Genomic DNA, 18,964 nt, shown 5'->3' with positions numbered 1-18,964 from the left:
CCGCGCGCCGCAAAAATACCCCTTTTTTTCCCCAGCAAAACAGCAACAAAAAAGTGCATTTTTGTGACCACCCACCCACACACCCCTCTATTTTCGGGGGAAAAAGCTTCATTTTGCGACGAAACCCCATTTGTTTTATGACAAAAATAAACGTGGCGGAAAAAGAAAAGCACTTTCTGGGCAAAACCTCTCATTTCAAGGCAAAAGAAACGGTTGTTTTAAGGTTAAAAATCCCTTGTTTTGTGGCCAAAAGAAAAGCAGCCACATTTTAAGGTAAAAAAAAACTCATTTAAGGTGAAAAAAAACTCATTTAAAGTGAAAAACCCCTCATTTTATGTTTTTTTTAAAAAAACCTCATTTTAGGGGGGAAAAAACCCTTATTTTTAGGGGAAAATAACTCCTCATTTTATGTAAAAAAATACCCACAAACTCAGTTTATGGGGGAAAAAATCCCTCATTTTATGCCGCCCCCAAAATTTTACAGGAAAAAGGTCCTCGTTTAAGGTAAAAACCCTCATTTTATGGTAAAAACCCACCCAATTTTATGACAAAAAAAACCCACCTCATTTTAATGCCCAAAAATATCCTGGTTTTGTGGCAAAACCCCCTCACTTTGTGACTAAAAAACCTCATTTTCTGGTTTTTTAAAAAAAATCAATTTATGGTTAAAAAAAATAACTAATTTTAAGGCAAAAAAAGGCCTTGTTTTAAGGTTAAAAATCCTTCATTTTATGGCCAAAAATAATTGGTTTGGGGGGGAAAAAAACCTCATTTTATGAAAATGAGAATTTATGAAAATGAGGAAAAAACCCAACATTTTATTGCAAAAAAACCCCCAATTTTCTGCCAAAAATATACCCTCATTTTCGGGAAAAACTAAAAATCCCTCTTTTTATGGCCAAAAAAAGCAGATTTTGCGGCAAATCCCCTCATTTTACAGCAACCCCTGGCCTCATTTTATGGGAAAAAAAGAAATTAAACCTTTTGGGGGGGGGAACTCCTCATTTTATGGCAAAAAGAAACACGGCAAAAGCAGCGTTTTACGGCAAAAAAACCTCTTTGTTTTTGTTGCGAAAAAAACCATAATTTTCAGGTCAAAACCCCTCGTTTGATGGTTAAAAAACTCACCTTTTCAGGGAAAAGAGATGTCAATTTAAAAAAAAAAACACAACTCATTTTCTGGTAAAAAATATCTCATTTTGAGGGAAAAAACTCATATTATGGGAAAAAAATCCTCATTTTAGGGAAAAAAAACCACACCACGTTATTTTATGGCCCAAAAAAAGGATAATAGAAGGATTTTATGGGGGAAAAAACACCTTTATTTGATGGGAAAGAAAAAGGTCCTTTTCTGGCGCCCGCGCCCCACCCCCACCCCCGGGGGAAAAACCCCTCGTTTTAGGGCAAAATTATCCTCGTTTTGTGGTAAAACATCCTTATTTTAAAGGAAAACCATACTTCTGAGGCAAAACAAAAAAAAAATTCTTAATTTTGAGGCCCATAAAAACCCTCATTTTACAGCAAAAAAAATTTGTTATTTTAAGGCCAAAAACTTTCCTCAGTTTTGGGCAAAAAAATCCTCATTTTGTGGCAAAAAAAAAAGTTCTCTTTTTAAGGTAAAAACCCCCTTATTTTACAGCAAAAAATCCTCATTTTAAGGCAAAAAAAATCCTCATTTTGTAGAAAAACTATCTTCATTTTTAAGGTTAAATAATCCTGCACTTTATGGCCCAAAAAACCTCCTCATTTTACAGCAAAAAAACCACCCAGTTTTCAGGCAAAAAAAGCCGTCGGTTTGGGGCAAAAAGATCCTCATTTTCTAGAAAAAAAATATTCAAACCCTCATTTTTTGGTAAAATAATTCTCATTTTCCGGCGAAAAAATAATCATAATTTGAAAGCAAGAAAAAAATCCCACATTTTATGGCCAAAACCCCTCATTTTACAGCCAAAAAAATCCTCGTTTTAAGGCCAAATTGGCCTTATTCTGTGACATATAAATTCTCATTTGTTGAAAAAAATATCTCTCTTTTAAGGTAAAACCCCTTCATTTTAGAGAAAAAAAGAAATCCCCATTTTAAGGCCAAAAAAATTCCTTATTTTAGGGCCAAAAAAATCCCCATTTTAGGGGAAAAATATCCTCATTTTGTGGCAAAAAATATCCTCATTTTAAGGCCAAAAAAATCCCACATTTTAAGGCCAAAAGAATCACCATTTTTAAGGCAAAATTCCACATTTTGAGGCCAAAAAAATCCACATTTTAAGGCCAAAAATATCCCCATTTTTAAGGCAAAATTCCACATTTTAAGGCAAAAAAAATCCTCATTTCTAAGGCAAAAAAAATTCCTCAATTTAAGGCAAAAAACATCCCATTTTAGGGCCAAAAAAAGCCTCATTTTCGGGCAAAATAACTTTCCTCATTTTACGGCAAAAATTCCTCATTTTGTGGTTAAAAAATGTTCGTCATTTTGTGGCCAAAAAAAATCCCTCTTTTTAATGTAAATCCCCTTATTTCATGGCAAACACCACCCCCACGCCCCCATTTTAGGGAAAAAAAAACCATTTTATGGCAAAAGAAGCATTTCAGGTGCAAAAAAAAGGGCATTTTATGGCACAAAAAGCAGCATTTTAGGGCAAAACTGCACATTTTACCCCAAAACCACACATTTTACAGCAAAAAAAACCCCACACAATTTACAGCAAACCACACACGTTTTACAGAAAAAAAACACGTATTTTTGACAAAAAAGAACCACTTTTTACCACAAAACCACACGTTTTACAAAGAAAAAAAGCCACATTTCCTTCCTTCGTTGTTATTTTAACCCCCAAAAACCCCTTTTCTCCCCAAAACGAGGCACTTTTCTGAAAAAAAAAAAAACCTTTTCCACCTTCGCCGCCGACCCCAAATTCCCTTTTTTCCATGATTTTTGCCCAAAAGCCTGAAGTTTGGCACAAAACCCCCCCCTTGGCTCCACGAAACCTGCCTTTTTTGGCGAGAAATCCAACCAAAACCCACAAATTTTGGCTTTTTTTGCCCCCCAAACCTTGACTTTTCGGCCCCAAAATCTTGCCTTTTGCTCCGCGGAAACGACGACTTTTGCACTTCCAAAGTCTCGACGTTTTTCACCCCCAAAAAAATCGTGATTCTTTTTTGGTCAAAAATCTTGAACTTTGCACCCCCAAAATATTGGAATTTGCACCAAAAGCTTGGGGGCTTTGTGCTCCAAAAACCTTCACTTTGTGCTCAGAAATCGTCACTTTTATGCCCCAAAATCCTCATTTTTCTGCACAAAAATCTTCACTTTTCTGCCCCAAAAGTCCTCATTTTTGTGCTCAAAAATCTTCACTTTGTGCCCCAAAAATCCTCATTTTGCTCAAAACCTTCACTTTTGTGCTCAAAAATATTCATTTTATGCCCCAAAAAATCTTCACTTTTACACTCAAAAATCTTCACTTTTGTGCCCCAAAAGTCCTCATTTTTCTCCTGAAAAATATCTTTTCATGCCCCAAAAATCCTCACTTTTGCACTCAAAAATCTTCATTTTTCTCCTCAAAAATCTTTACTTTTGTGCCCCCAAAAATCATCTTGACTTTTGTCCTCAAAAACCTCCACTTTCCTGTCCATAAAATGTCAATTTTGAGCAAAAATCACCATTTTTTTTCCCCAAAACACCATTTCTGCATATTTTGGGCCCGAAAAAGCCCCGATTTCCCTGTTTATGCCCCAAAAAGGCCCCTCCCCCCCCCAACCCGCCACTTTCCGCTATTTTAGGCAAACCGCCCTTTTTCGGCCCCTCCCCCCCCCGTCACCGCCCCCAAAACCTTCTGGTTTTCACCCATTTTTAAACCCCCCCCCCCAAAAAAAAGAATCCCCGAAAAGGTCAAATTTAACCCCAAAACGGGCCGGCGCCGCCCCCTGGTGGTCATCGGCGCGCCTGATTGGCCGCTCGCTCCCGCCCCGCCCTCTTCCCCTCCCTCGGCCAATGGCAACGCCGGGGTCTCCCCCCCCCCCACCCCCTCCCCTGATTGGCCGGGTCCTGGATGACCTCAAACAGGCCCAAAAAGTGAGGGGAAAAAACCCATTTTCTGCTCAGTTGGCCCCAAAATGGTGTCTCCAGGCCTTGGGGGGGGGGTCTCCAGGCCTTGGGGGGCTCCAGGCCTTGGGGGGGGGGTCCTCCAGGCCTTGGGGGGGGCTCCAGCCTTGGGGGGGGCTCTAGGCCTTGGGGTTCTCCAGGCCTTGGGGGGGGTCTCCAGGCCTTGGGGGGGCTCCAGGCCTTGGGGGGGTCTCCAGGCCTTGGGGTTCTCCAGGCCTTGGGGGGTCTCCAGGCCTTGGGCGGGTCTCCAGGCCTTGGGGGGGGTCTCCAGGCCTTGGGGGGGCTCCAGGCCTTGGGGGGGGTCTCCAGGCCTTGGGGTTCTCCAGGCCTTGGGGGGTCTCCAGGCCTTGGGCGGGTCTCCAGGCCTTGGGGGGGGCTCCAGGCCTTGGGGGGGGCTCTAGGCCTTGGGGTTCTCCAGGCCTTGGGGGGGTCTCCAGGCCTTGGGGGGGCTCCAGGCCTTGGGGGGGTGTCTCCAGGCCTTGGGGTTCTCCAGGCCTTGGGGGGGTCTCCAGGCCTTGGGCGGGTCTCCAGGCCTTGGGCGGGTCTCCAGGCCTTGGGGTTCTCCAGGCCTTGGGTTCTCCAGGCCTTGGGGGGGGTCTCCAGGCCTTGGGGTGTCTCCAGGCCTTGGGGGGTCTCCAGGGCTTGGGGGTCTCCCAGGCCTTGGGGGGGGTCTCCAGGCCTTGGGGTGTCTCCAGGCCTTGGGGGGTCTCCAGGGCTTGGGGGTCCTCCAGGCCTTGGGGGGGGTCTCCAGGCCTTGGGGGTCTCCAGGCCTTGGGGGTGGTCTCCAGGCCTTGGGGTGTCTCCAGGCCTTGGGGGTCTCCAGGCCTTGGGGGTCTCCAGGCCTTGGGGGTGGTCTCCAGGGCTTGGGGGTCTCCAGGCCTTGGGGGGGGTCTCCAGGCCTTGGGGGTCTCCAGGCCTTGGGGGTGGTCTCCAGGCCTTGGGGGGGGTCTCCAGGCCTTGGGGGTCTCCAGGCCTTGGGGGGTGGTCTCCAGGCCTTGGGGGGGGTCTCCAGGCCTTGGGGGTCTCCAGGCCTTGGGGGGTCTCCAGGCCTTGGGGGTCTCCTGGCCCCCCGGGCCCCCCCCGGCCCCCCCCCCCGGCCCCCGCCTGGCCCCTCCCTCAGGACGCGGGCGGCCCCAGCCCCGGGGGTCCGGGCGACCACGGGTGCCGGTACCACCGAGCGGTAGGTGCCCACCCAGGCGGCCCAACCCAGGGCGGCGCCGGCCGCGTTGCCCGGCCAATCGTGGCGATAGGCCAAGGTGACGGCCAATAGGATCGCCCAGAGCCCCACCAAGGCCACGTTGAGGAGGAAGAGGAGGGAGAGGGCGGTGCCCGGGCGCCCGGGGCCTTCCTCGGGGCCCCCCACCTCCTCCTCCTCCTCCTCCTCCCACCCGGGCGGTGGGGGGGCGGCGGCTCCTGCCGGGCGGCGGTGACCTCATCGGTGACCTCATCGGTGACGATGACCTCATGGGCGACGGTGGCTCCATGGGCGGCGATGACATCATTGGCCACGATGACCTCACGGGCGACGATGACCTCATTGGCGACGATGACCTCATGGGTGACGATGACCTCATACCCAATGGTGCCATCCATGGGCGACGATGACATCATTGGCCACGATGACCTCACAGGTGACGATGACCTCATGGGTGGTGGTGCCTCCATGGGTGACGATGACATCATGGGCGACGATGACCTCATTGGCGACGATGACCTCATGGGTGACGGTGACCTCATGGGCGGTGGCGGCTCCATGGGCGACGATGACATCATTGGCCATGATGACCTCACGGGCGACGATGACCTCACAGGCGACGGTGGCTCCATGGGCGATGATGACCTCACGGGCGACGATGACCTCATCGGCCACGATGATCTCACGGGCGCCGGCGGCCAGCTGGCCGCCCGACTCCGCCCACTTTCCTGCCCCGCCCCGGAAAACCAACCGCCCAATGGGATCGCTCGGAACAACCAACCCCAGAACCCCCGGCTCCGCCCAGGGGTGGGGACCTCCCAGCCCGGCCAATCGCCTCCTTCGGAGCTCGCCCAACCAGGACGTCCGGGTTCTTCATGGCCCCACCCCATTCGCTGAGGCTCTTCATGGCTCTCCCACCTGATTCGCTGAGGTCCTTTGTGGCCCCACCCCATTCGCTGTGGGTCCTCTTGGCCCCACCCCATTCGTTGAGGGTCTTCATGGCCCCACCCCATTCGCTGTGGGTCCTCTTGGCCCACCCCATTCGTTGTGGGTCTTCTTGGCCCCACCCCATTCGTTGAGGTCCTTCATGACCCCACCCCCATTCGTTGTGGTCTTCTTGGCCCCACCCCATTTGTTGAGGGTCTTCACGGCCCCGCCTCAGCCAATGAGGCGCCTCCTTCTTGCCCCACCCCCTGGGCGGCGGGTACAGGAGCCGCCCCAAAGCCCAGGCTTCCTCGGCCAATCCCAGGCCGCAATGAACCAAGGCAAAGGCCTGGGGGGAGGCGCCGAACCCCCTCCCACCGGTGCCCATTGGCCCGGCAGCTCCGTGGGTCGCCGTGGGGCAGGAGGAGGAGCCCGAGGGGGGCGGGGCTTACGCACCGCCCCGTCACGGCTTCCAAGAGGGCGAAGAAGCGGGGGGCGGAGCGTGCCATGGCCACGCCCACCAGCCACCGCCCCAAGGCCCGCCCCAAGGCGGCCCCGCCCGGCCGCACCAGGGGCAACGCGGCGACCAATAGGGCGCCCAGAAAGAGGCTCGTCCAACCGCCGGCCGAGGCCACCAGGCGCCTGCGGGGGGGGAGGGGCAGCGGGTGGGGGAGGGGGAGGGGCTGGGCGCAGCCCCGCCCCCCACCCCGCCCATTGCTGAGCCCAGCCCACCACCAGCCCCTCCCCCCCCAGACCCACTGCGACGCCCCTCCTACACAGACCCCCCCCCCAGCCCCATAGAGGCCCCCCGCCCCATAGAGGCCCCCCAGCCCACAGAGCCCCCCCAGGCCATAGAGACACCCCAGCCCCATAGAGACACCCCAGCCCCACAGAGACCCCCCCCAGCCACACAGAGGCCCCCCCAGCCCCATAGAGACCCCCTAGCCCCATAGAAACCCCCCAGCCCAATAGAGATCCCCCCTGCCCCATAGAGAGACCCCACAGTCCCATAGAGGCCCCCCAGCCCCACAGAGCCCCCCCAGGCCCATAGAGACACCCCAGCCCCACAGAGCCCCTGCAGCCCCATAGAGACCCCCCCCAGCCACACAGAGGCCCCCCCAGCCCCATAGAGACCCCCTAGCCCCATAGAACCCCCCCCAATAGAGATCCCCCCTGCCCCATAGAGAGACCCCACAGTCCCCATAGAGACCCCCCAGCCCCATAGAGACGCCCCAACCCCATATAGCACCACCAGCCCCACAGGACCCCTGCAGCTCCATAGACACCCCCCGGCCCCATAGAGACCTCCCCAGCCCCATAGAGCCCCCCCAGCCCCATAGAGATCCCTCAGCCCCACCGAGTTCCCCAGCCCCACAGAGCCCCCGCTGTCCCATAGGGCCTCCAAGCCCCATAGAGACCCCCAGCCCCATACGGTCCCCCAGCCCCACAGAGCCCCCCCAGCTCCATAGAACCCCCCTGCCCCATAGAGACCTCGCAGCCCCACAGAGCCCCCCAGCCCCATAGAGACGCCCCCAACCCCATATAGCACCACCAGCCCCACAGAGCCCCTGCAGCTCCATAGACACCCCCAGCCCCATAGAGACCTCCCCAGCCCCATAGAGCCCCCCCAGCCCCATGGAGACCCCCCCAGCCTCATAGAGCCCCCCCAGCCCCATAGAAAACCCCACAGCCCATAGAGACCCCGCAGCCCCACAGAGCCCCCCAGCCCCATAGAGGCCCCACCAGCCCCATAGAAGCTGCCCCAGCCCAATACAGCCCCCCAGACCCATAGAGCCCCCCATGCGCCATAAAGACCCCAGCCCCACAGAGACCCCCCCAGCCCCATACAGCCCCCCAGGCCCATAGAGACCCCCCCAGCCCCATAGAGCCTCCCCCGGCCCCATAGACCCACCCCAGCCCCATAGAGCCCCCCCCAGGCCCATAGAGATCCCCCTGCCCCATAGAGCCCCCCCATTCCCACATCTCCCCCCAGGCCCATAGAACCACCCCAGCCCCATAGAAACCCCCCCGCCCCACATCTCCCCCCCAGCCCCCACATCCCCGCCCCACTCACGCCTCAGCAGGTTGTGGGGCGAGGCCAGCAGGCTGTGGGGGTCAGCGCGTGCCCGCAGGCCGGGCTCCAGCCCCACAAGTGCCGCCAGCACCAGGGCGTGGGCCTTGGGGAACAGGGGCGACCCCAGGACGGCGGCTGCCCCACGGCTCAGGGCCTGCACCGCCGCCCCACACCACCCCATGGCTTCCCGGCCCCCACGGCTGCCCCACGGTGCCCCACAGCCACCCCACGGCGGCCCACAGCCGCCCCACGGTGCCCCACAGCCGACCCACGGCGGCCCACAGTCGCCCCACGGCGGCCCACAGAGCCCCACGGCTGCCTCGCAGCTACCCCACAGCACCCCACGGCACCCTATGACTGCCCCACAGCTGCCTCGCAGATGCCCCACGGTGCCCTACCGGTGCCCCACGGAGCCCCACGGCTGCCCCACAGAGCCCCACGGTGCCCCCACAGTGCCCCACGGCCAGCCCACAGCTGCCCCATGGCACCCCACGGCTGACCCACAGTACCCTACAGCTGTCCCACAGCACCCACAGCTGCCTCACAGCCACCCCACGGCTGAACCCCCACACCCCACAGCCCTCCACGGCGCCCCACAGTGCCCCACAGCACCCTACGGCACCCCACCACACCCCACAGCCCCCCACAGCCCTCCACGGCGCCCCACAGCACCCCACGGTGCCCCACAGCACCCTACGGCACCCCACCACACCCCACGGCGCCCCACAGCCCTCCACGGCGCCCCACGGCCTCCTGGGAGAGCAGCTGGTGGGGGGACAGCTGTGGGGGAGGGGCCAAGGACACGGCGAGGACACCGGGGGGGGGGAGGGGGGGGAGAGGGGGGACACGGACGGACGGACACAGACGGACGGGGGACGCTGGGGGGGGAAGGGGAGGAGAGGAGGACTTGGGGGGCCCACGGGGGAGATGTGGGGCGCGCCGCCCCCTCCCCCCACCCCTTCCCCCCCCCCCAAGCAGAGCCCGGGCGGCACTTGGGGGTCGCAGCGCTTTATTGGGGGGGGGAGGGGCGGCCCCAGTCCACGTCCTCGTCCTGCGGCTCCCGATAGGCCCAAAGGCAGATGCTGCCGTCCCACTGCGGGGGGGGGGAGTTGGGGGTCAGTCCCATAGAGCCCCCCATCGCCTAGAGCCCCCCAGCCCCACAGAGCCCCCCAAGCCCCATAGAGCCCCCCCAAGCCCCATCGAGACTCCCCATCCCCACAGAGTGCCCCAGCCCATACAGACCCCCCTCACCCCATAGAAACCCTCGCCAGCCCCATAGAACCCCCCTGCCCAGAGCCCCCCAGCCCATAGAGAGCCCCGCAGAGCCCCCCCAGCCCCACAGAGTCTCCCCAGCTCCATAGAGACCCCCCAGCCCCATAGAGATCCCTCAGCCCCACCGAGTTCCCCCAGCCCCACAGAGCCCCCGCTGTCACATAGGGCCTCCAAGCCCCATAGAGACCCCCCAGCCCCATAGACTCCCCAGCCCCATAGGCCCCGCCCACCGAGGCGCTGGCCAGCACCCCCCCGTGCGGGTGCCAGCAGACGTCCCGCACACAGGCCCCGTGATTTGGTCAGCCGCCGCACGGCCCGCCCCAGTCAGCACGTCGTACACTGCCGGGGGGGGGGCGGGGTCAGGCCACGCCCACCGCGGCAGGCCACGCCCCTCCCGACAGCCCCCAGCCCCTGCAGTGGCGCCTGTGAGCGCCAAGCCCCGCCCCCAAGCCCTTAAAGCCACGCCCATCACCTCAAAGCCCCGCCAAATTCTATAAGCCATGCCCCCTGCCCGCAGAGCCACGTCCCCGGTCTCAAAGCCACACCCCAATGCTCAGAGAGACACACCTCCAGCCCCAAGCCACGCCCCCAGACCCTTAAAGCCACGCCCCCAGCCCCAAAGCCACACCTCAAATGCACAAGCCACACCCCAAACCCTTTCCAGCCCCGCCCCTTGCCCCAAAGCCACGCCCCCAGACCCTTATAACCCTGCCCTGCACCTCAAAGCCACGCCCCCAAATACACAGGCCACGCCCCCCAAATACTCAAGCCCCGCCACACCCTTACAGCCCCGTCCCTCAAAGCCACGCCCCCAAATACTCAAGCCCCGCCCCACACCCTTACAAGCCCCGCCCCGCGCCCCAAGGCCACGCCCCACGCCCTTAAAGCCACACCCCGCGCCCTTACAGCCCCGCCCCAAAGCCCTGTCCCACACCCCTTACAGCCCCGCCTGCGCCCTAAAGCCACGCCCCCAAACACACAGGCCCCGCCCCACACCCTTACAGCCCTGATCCGCGCCCCAAAGCCCCGCCCCGCACCTCAAAGCCACGCCCCCAAATACACAAGCCCCACCCCACACCCTTACAGCCCTGCCCCGCGCCCCAAGGCCACGCCCCCCGGGCCGCCGGCCCCGCCCGGCCGCGCCCGCTCACCGAGCACCGCCCCCTCGGCAGAGCCCGCCCCCAGGAAGAGGCCGCCGCCCGGCGAGAGCCGCGCCCGCAGCAGCGTCTGCAGCACCGCGTGGCCACCGGAAGGTCACCAGCGACGTGTCGCCGGGCAGCGCGCTGACGTCACCGCTGGGGGCGGGGCATGGGCGCGCTCAGACACGCCCCCGCCCCGCCCGGCCCGCGCCCCGCCCGCCCCTCCCCGCCGCACCTGGGGGCCGGGATAAGGGGCAGGGGGCGGGGTTACCTGGCTCGGGGGTGGGGCTAGTGGGCTTGGGGCGGGGCTATCTCGGTGGGGGCGGGGCTAATTAACCCAAATGGGGGCTAATTGCCCCCAAAGACAGGGAAGGGGCGGGGCTAATTAGCATAGGGAGGGGAGATTGGTGTGTGGGTGGGGCTAATGACCCCCCAGGGCACCCTAATACACCCTCCCCAGCCCCGCCCCACCCCCCCAGCCCCCCCAATCCATTCCAGTGCCCCCCAGTCCATCCCAGTCACCCCCAGTCCATCCCAGTCCCCCCCCAGTCACCCCCAGTCCATCCCAGTCCCCCCCAATCCCCCCCAGCCCTCCCCAGCCCCGCCCCACCCCCCCAGCCCCCCCCAGGCCCCCCCAGTCCATCCCAGTCCCCCCAATCCCCCCCAGTCCCCCCCAATCCCCCCCCAGTCACCCCCAGTCCATCCCAGTCCCCCCCAATCCCCCCCCAGTCACCCCCAGTCCATCCCAGTCCCCCCCAATCCCCCCCAGCCCTCCCCAGCCCCACCCAGCCCCTTCCTGCCCCCCCAGCCCCCCCCAACCCCTCCCTACACCCCCCCCATTACCCACGGGGCACCCTGAAGGACCCTTCCCCACCCCACCCCCGGAGGCCCCGCCCCCGAGGCCCCGCCCCCCGAGGCCCCGCCCCCTCACCCCTCCGAGGCGCCCGTTGCCAGCGATAGTCCCAGCTCTGGCGGGCGACGGCGCGGCGGGCGGCGGCCAAACCCCCCGGGCCGGCCGGGCGCCGCAGGTCCCACAGCTTGGCCGTCTGGTCCTTGGAGTTGGTCACCAGGTACCGGCCGTCGCCCTGCGGGGGCGGGGCGGGGGCGGGGCGGGGGCGGGGCGGGGCCAAGGGAGGCGTTAGGGTTGGGCCGCGGGGCGCCGCGGGCCCCCCAAGGCATCTCAACGGCTTGTGGAGGCCGCGCTGGTTGCACCCCAAAGGCCGTCCCAGTTGGTCCCAGTTGGTCCCAGTTGACCCCCGTTGACCCCAGTTGATCCCAGCCCCCCATAGCTCCATCCCAGTTGAGCTCAGACCCCAGCCCAGAGCTCCCAGTGCCCCCCACGGCATCTCAGGGGCTTCTGGAGGCCGCACCAGTTGCACCCAAAGGCCGTCCCAGTTGGTCCCAGTTGACCCAGGTTGACCCCCAGTTGGTCCCAGTTGACCCCACTTGGCCCAAGTTGACCCCAGTTTACCCCAGCCCCCCATAGCTCATCCCAGTTGGCCTCAGACCCCAGCCCAGGGCTCCCAGTGCCCCCCACAGCATCTCAGGGGCTTCTAGAGACCACACCAGTTGCACCCAAAGGCCGTCCCAGTTGGTCCCAGTTGACCCAGCTTGATCCCAATTGATCCCCAGTTGGCCCCAGTTAACACTAGTTGATCCCAGTTGACCCCAAGTTGACCCAATTTGACCCCCGTTGACCCCCAGTTGACCCCAGCCCCCCATAGCTCATCCCAGTTGGCCTCAGACCCCAGCCCAGTCCCCCCAGTCCCCCCCCGCGCACCCGCGGGTGCAGGAAGGTGATGCCGTCGCGGTGGCCGGCCAGGAGCCCGACGGGGCGGGGCCGCCCCTCCCCCAGGCTGCGGCGGTCCCAGGCGCGGCAGACGCCGTCGTCCCCCCCCGAGAGCAGCAGCTGCCCCTCCCCCGCCAGCGCCACCGCGTTCACGTCGTCCTCGTGCGCCGCCACCTGCCGCGGGGGGAGGGGCGCCCTCAGCCGCGCCCGCGCCACGCCCGCGCCACGCCCACCCACGGGGGCCTGGGGCCTACAGGGCAACCCCGGGCTCTATGGGGTGGCCTTGGGGCCTATGGGGTGACCTTGGGCTCTATGGGGTGGCCTTGGGTTCTATAGCGTGACCCTAGGCTCTATGGGGTGGCTTTGGGGCCTATGGGGTGGCCTTAGGCTCTATGGGGTGACCTTGGGCTCTATGGGGTGACCCTGGGCTCTATGGGGTGGCCTTGGGGCCTATGGGGTGACCTTGGGCTCTATGGGGTGACCTTGAACCTGTGGGGGGGGCCTCGGGCCCTATAGGGTGATGATGCCACCCACGGCGTGACCTTGACCCTCCCCGGGACCTCTGTGGCCGCCCCTCCCCGGGCCCCACCCCATAGAGCACCCCCCGAGCCCCGCCCTCCCCGGCCCCACCCCATAGAGCACCCCCCCAGCCCCGCCCCCCCCAGCCCCGCCCCATAGAGCACCCCCGAGCCCCGCCCTCCCCGGCCCCGCCCCATAGAGCACCACCCCAGCCCCGCCCACCCCGGCCCCGCCCCATAGAGCACCCCCCAGCCCCGCCCACCCCTGCCCCGCCCCATAGAGCACCCCCCGGCCCCGCCCCATAGAGCACCCCCCCAGCCCCGCCCGCGGCCCCGCCCCGCCCCATTGGCCGGCCCCGCCCCGGGGCTGACCCGTAGGACGCGCCGCTGGAGCTCGCGGTCGTAGACGTAGAGGCAGCCGTCGTTGGCTCCGCCCACCACCTCCCGCCCCCCCGGCCCCACGGCCAATGAGAAGACGGCAAAGCGGTGCTCCTCCGGCCTGCGGGCGCCGTGGGGCTGGGACCCATGGACACGCCCCCCGGCCCCGCAGACACGCCCACTATCCCCACAGCGGCCACGCCCTGCCCCGAGGCCACGCCCTGCCCCGAGGCCACGCCTCTTGCCCCACAGGACCCCACCCTGACTCGCCCCCTGCCCCACAGTGACCCTGCCCAGCCCCGCCCCGTGCCCGGCAACCACGCCCCCTGCCCTGAGGCCACGCCCCCTGCCCCACAGCGACCCCCGCCCTGCCCCTTGTATTGCCAGGGACCCCCAACCTGCCCCACATCCCCCATGGCCCCTCCCAACGCCCCACCGCCCCGCCCCTCAGCCCCACCCCACGGCCACGCCCCATGGCCCCACCCCACGGCCCACTCAGCCCCGCCCCACATCCCTGCCCCTCAGCCCCACCACACGGCCCCGGTCACGCCCACGGCCCCGCCCCACGGCCCCGCCCCACGGCCCCGCCCTACCGCAGGTCAAGCGCCGTGTGGTTGTCCCCGTCCCCGTAGATGTCGTACACGTGGACTGGGCGGGGCCGGGAGGGGAGGGGCTTCGTTAGGCCACACCCCATCGGCCACGCCCGTCGCAACCACGCCCCTTCGGCCCTTCAAGCCCCGCCCCTTTCCAAACCCGCCTCGCCGCAGCCAGACCAATCACAGGAGCCGAGGGAGGGGGCAGAAGGTGCCGCAGGCTCCGCCCCCTCAACCCAAGCCCCGCCCACATCAACAGACCACACCCGTGTGGCGTAAGCCACGCCTTCCACCGCAAAGCCACGCCCCTTGGTGTGTAAGCCATGCCCCCAGGGCTACTCCCAGGCCAGCGCTGCGGGGGGGGCGAGGCTCAAGCTCCACCCCAACCCTTTAGGCTCCACCCCATGGCACAACCACGCCTCCTCCCTCGCCTGGCCACGCCCCGTGCCTCAAGCCACGCCCCCGGGCCTTAAGCCACGCCCCCAAATCCCCTTACTATAGGGAAATGAGCTGGGTTAGGGGCACGAGGGGGGACACAGGCTCCACCCAAACACCTTAAGGCCCGCCCCTATGGGCCAGTCCCCGCCCCCAGCCCCAAGCCACACCCCCAGGAGAATAAGACACGCCCCCAGGCGCTAAGCCACGCCCCCAAATCCATTCACTATAGAGGAATAAGCCGCATTAGGGGCACGGGGGGGGGGCGGGCTCTGCCCAAACACCTTGAGCCCCGCCCTGGGGGGGCCAGTCCCCGCCCCCAGCCCCACGCCACGCCCCCCGGCGCCAGGCCACGCCCCCCGGCCCCACTCACTGTAGTCGGACCAGCTGGAGTAGAGGCAGTGGGCGCCGTCGGGGGTGAAGGCGACGTCGAGGACGCTCCAGCCCACGTCGCGGGCGCGGGAGGCGCGGAACAGGCGCAGCCCCTCCCCCCCCGGCCGGCTCTCGTAGAAGCGCAGGGTCTGGTCTGGGGCGGGGGGAGGGGCGAGGTGAGGCCCCTCCCCCCCGCCCCTCCCCCCCCGCCCCCCCCCCCCCCCCGTACCCTGGGAGGCGGAGACGAAGACGGAGCCGTCGTCGGAGAAGACGCCGCAAAAGGCTTTTTTGGGGTAGGAGTCGGCGAAGGTCACGTGGTTGGGGAGGAAACTTGGGGGGCGGGGAAAGGGGGGTGGGTGGGGCTGAGGGGGCGGGGCCTCGCTGGGGCTCCGCCCCGCCCCGCCCCGCCCCGCCGGGACTTACTGGGAGCCCAAGCGGGTTTTCTCCCCCGGCGAGAAGCTGCCGTTGCGGCACCGGCCCCACTCGCGCTGTGGGGCGGCGACCCATAGCGTCAGGCCGGAGCCTCTGCGGGAGCCACAGGCACCGCCCCGGCCCCACGGCGCCCCTCACCCCGGCCCCACAAAGCCTCCCCCCAGCCCCACAGAGATCCCCCCATGCCCCACAGAAACCCCCCATCCCCACACAGACCCCGCAGCCCCACAGAGCCTCCCTCCAGCCCATATCACCCACCCATCCCCATAGAGCCCCCAGCCCCACAGCACCACCCAGCTCCATAAAGACCCACCATGCCCCATAGAGACCCCCCAGCCACATAGAGACCCCCCTGGCCCCACAGTGTCCCTCCATGCCCCATAGAGACCCCCCATGCCCCATAGACCTGCCCCCAGCCCCACAGCGCCCCCCCAGCCCCACAGCACCCCCCCAGCCCCACAGCCCCACAGCGCCCCCCAGCGCCCCCCAGCCCCCCAGCCCCACAGCACCTGCCGCAGGAGGCGGGGCAGACTCTCCTCGGTGGGGCCGGGCCCCGCCCCCCGCCCCAGGGCCAGCTCCAGCTGCAGCCTCAGCTCGTGCCCGGCCAAGCCCCGGGTGTCGGGGGGGGGCGGGGCTGAGGGGGGTCACGTGATCAAGGGGGGGTCCTCGCCCCTCCCCCGCCCCCTCCCCCACCCCCCCACCCCCAAAAATCCGGCCTCCGCCCCCCCTCCCCCCGCCAAATCCCCACCCCAAAAAGGGACCCCCCCCAACCCCCACCCCCCCGCCCCTCCCCCACCCCCCGCCCCTCCCCCACCCTACCTGGGGCGGGGTCAGAGTCGGCCCCTCCCCCATCCCAGGGCTCCTCGTCGGAGTCGGGCGGATCCCCCGGCCCCGCCCGGGCCCCGCCCTGCGCCGCCCCGTCCCTGCGGGGAACAGCGGGGGGGCGCCCCCTCAGGGCGGGGAGGGGCCCCCAGCCCCCCACGGGGCGCCCCATAGCCTATAGGGCGCCCCATAACCTCTCCCCCCCCCCAGCCCCCCACGGGGCGCCCCATAGGCCCCCCCAGAACCCCACAGACACCCCCACCATGGCCCCCCCCAGCCCCACAGTGCCTCACAGCCCCATAAGACTCCTCCTTGCCCCATAGAGCACCCCACAGCACCCCCCAGGGCCCCAGAGAGCCCCCCGACACCCCACGAGGCCCCCGTATAGGGCTGCCCATGCCCCATAGCACCCCATAGGCCCCCCCAGTACCCCACAGACACCCCCACCACGGCACCCCCCAACCCCACAGGGTTCCCCCTTGCCCCACAGAGCACCCCACAGCACCCCCATATTGCCCCACAGCACCCCATAGCACCCCACATTGCCCCACAGTGCCCCATAGCACCCCATAGAGCACCCCACAGCACCCCACAAGGTACCCCATAGCACCCCATAGCACCCCACAGGGTGCCCCACAGCACCCCACAGGCCCCCCCCCAGCATCCCCTGGACACCCCATAAACCTTTGCCGCCCCCCAAATCCCCACAGCATCGCCCTATAGGGCTCACCCCTTCCCCACAGCGCCCTATAGCGCCCCATAGAGCACCCCAACACCCCACGAGGCCCCGCCATAGGGCTGCCCTTGCCCCATAGCACCCCATAGACCCCCTCATAAGACCTCCCCCAGCCCCACAGTTCCCCATAGGCCCCCCCAGCACCCCAAGGGCCCCCCAAAATCCCAGAGCACCCCCATAGGGCTCCTGCTCGCCCCACAGAGCGGCCCACAGCGCCCCACAGGCCCCCCCAGAACCCCACAGACACCCCCACCATGGCTCCCCGCAGCCCCACAGCACCTCACAGCCCCATAGGACTCCCCCTTGCCCCATAGAGCACCCCACAGCACCCCATAGAGCCCCCCAACACCCGACAGGGCCCCCCATAGAGTTGCCCTTACCCCATAGCACCCCACAGAGGCCCCCATAGGCTCCCCCCAGCACCCCAAGGGTCCCCCAACATCCCAGAGCCCCCCCATAGAGCTCTCGCTTGCCCCACAGCAACCCATAGAGCCCCCCAACACCCCAGGGGGCCCCCCCATAGGGCTGTTCTTGCCCCACAGCACCCCATAGAGCCCCCCCATAGGACTTCCCGCAGCCCCACAGCACCCCATAGGCCCCCCAACACCCAACAGGGCCCTACATAGGGCTGCCCGTGCCCCATAGCACCCCATAGAGCCCCACAGAGCCCCCCCACAGGACTTCCCCCAGCCCCACAGCGCCCCATAGGCCCCCCCAGCCCCCCAGAGCCCCCCGTAGGGCTCCCCCATGCCCCACAGAGCGCCCCACAGCACCCCCACTGCACCCCACAACACCCCACAGAGCCACACAGGCCCCCCCCCTAATCCCCGCAGACCCCCCCCATGGCTCCCCCCAGCGCCCCATAGGCCCCCCAACACCCCACGAGGCCCCTCCATAGGACTTCCTCCAGCCCCACAGCACCCACAGCACCCCATAGGACCCCCAGCACCCCATAGGCCCCCCCAGAAACCCACAGACAGCCCCCCCATGGCACCCCCCAGCCCCACAGGGCTCCCCATTGCCCCATAGAGCACCCCACAGCACCCCACAGCGCCCCATACAGCTCCCCAGCCCCGACAGGGCCCTACATAGGGCTGCCCGTGCCCCATAGCACCCCACAGCGCCCCATAGGCCCCCCCAGCACCCCAGAGCCCCTCCATAGAGCACCCCACAGCACCCCATAGGCTCCTCCAGAACCCCACCGTCACCCCCCCGCCATGGCTCCCCCCGGCCCCACAGCGCCCCACAGCACCCCATAGGGCTCCCCCTTGCCCCATGGAGCCCCCCCACAGAGCTCCCCTTGCCCCATAGCACCCCACAGAGCCCCTCCATAGGACCTCCCCCAGCCCCACAGCACCCCATAGGCCCCCCCGTGGGGCTCCCCCCAGCCCCACGGCGCCCCATAGCCGCCCCCCCGTACCTCCCCAGCAGGTAGGCCAGGACCTGGGCCAGGTCGACGTCATCATCTTCCTCCTCCTCCTCCCCCTCCCCCTCCCCCTCCCCCTCCCCCCGCCGGGGCTCCCCCCGCGGCGGGGGGGGAGGGGGGGAGGGGCGGCGCCCCCCCGCCCCCCTCCCCCCCCGCCCCTCCCCCCCGCCGCCGCTGCTGCTGCTGCTGTGGGACCCCATGGAAACCTGCGGGGGGGGGGGGGAGGGGGAGGGGGGGGAGGGGTCAGCGACCCCCCGGTGTCATGGCAACACGCCCCTCCCCCACCCCCCCCGCCGCGCGCCCCGCTCCAGCCAATCAGCGGCCGGGAAACCGCCGCGTCACCCCCCGCCCCCCCGCGCCAATCAGGAGCCCCCTCCTTACCCTCGCGAGGGGCTTCTCCGAGCCAATCAGGAGCGACCGCGGCGCCCCCTCCCCCCGCCGCCGCCGCCGCCGCCGCTCGCTGACGACGTCGCTGACGTCTGTGACGTCGCCGCTTGTTTGTTGTTTACGTTCGCCGCGCGCCGGGGGGGCGGGGCCGGCGCCGATTGGGCGGCGGCTCGGGTCACGTGGCCCCGCCCTCCACCACCCCCCCCCGCCGGGCGCCGATTGGCCGCGAGAATGAGGAAGTGGGAGACGGCGGTTCCGATTGGCCGGTGAGGGCGGGGCCGCCGCTGATTGGCCCAGAAGGCGGGGTGGGGCGGGGAGGAGGGCGCTGGCCACGCCCACGCACCCTTTGGCCACCCCCCACCCCGCCCCGCGCAGC

The 18,964-nt window shown here is 64.7% G+C and overlaps 2 protein-coding genes across 2 annotated transcripts in view; one reads left to right on the top strand and one right to left on the bottom strand.

Annotated features, from left to right (window-relative positions):
- The window catches only part of OXA1L (OXA1L mitochondrial inner membrane protein), a 257,560-nt gene that overhangs the window by 174,610 nt on the left and 63,986 nt on the right, over positions 1 to 18,964 (top strand). The window lies entirely within an intron of this gene.
- On the bottom strand, positions 6,437 to 18,903 carry DCAF11 (DDB1 and CUL4 associated factor 11). The gene is given in 17 exon segments (XM_064475429.1): positions 6,437 to 6,857; positions 8,286 to 8,424; positions 9,282 to 9,382; positions 9,792 to 9,900; positions 10,713 to 10,806; positions 10,808 to 10,844; positions 11,619 to 11,785; positions 12,481 to 12,663; positions 13,380 to 13,506; positions 13,979 to 14,033; positions 14,787 to 14,939; positions 15,015 to 15,115; positions 15,209 to 15,273; positions 15,727 to 15,851; positions 16,037 to 16,140; positions 18,196 to 18,407; positions 18,583 to 18,903. Coding segments are annotated over 16 exon segments (2,187 nt in total). The 5' UTR covers positions 18,402 to 18,407; positions 18,583 to 18,903.

Source organism: Phalacrocorax carbo, chromosome 29 (genome assembly GCF_963921805.1).
Source record: "Phalacrocorax carbo chromosome 29, bPhaCar2.1, whole genome shotgun sequence".
Classification (NCBI taxonomy): Eukaryota; Metazoa; Chordata; class Aves; order Suliformes; family Phalacrocoracidae; genus Phalacrocorax; species Phalacrocorax carbo.
The sequence above is the reverse complement of the archived record's forward strand: the minus strand, read 5'-3'. Positions and strand labels throughout refer to the sequence as shown.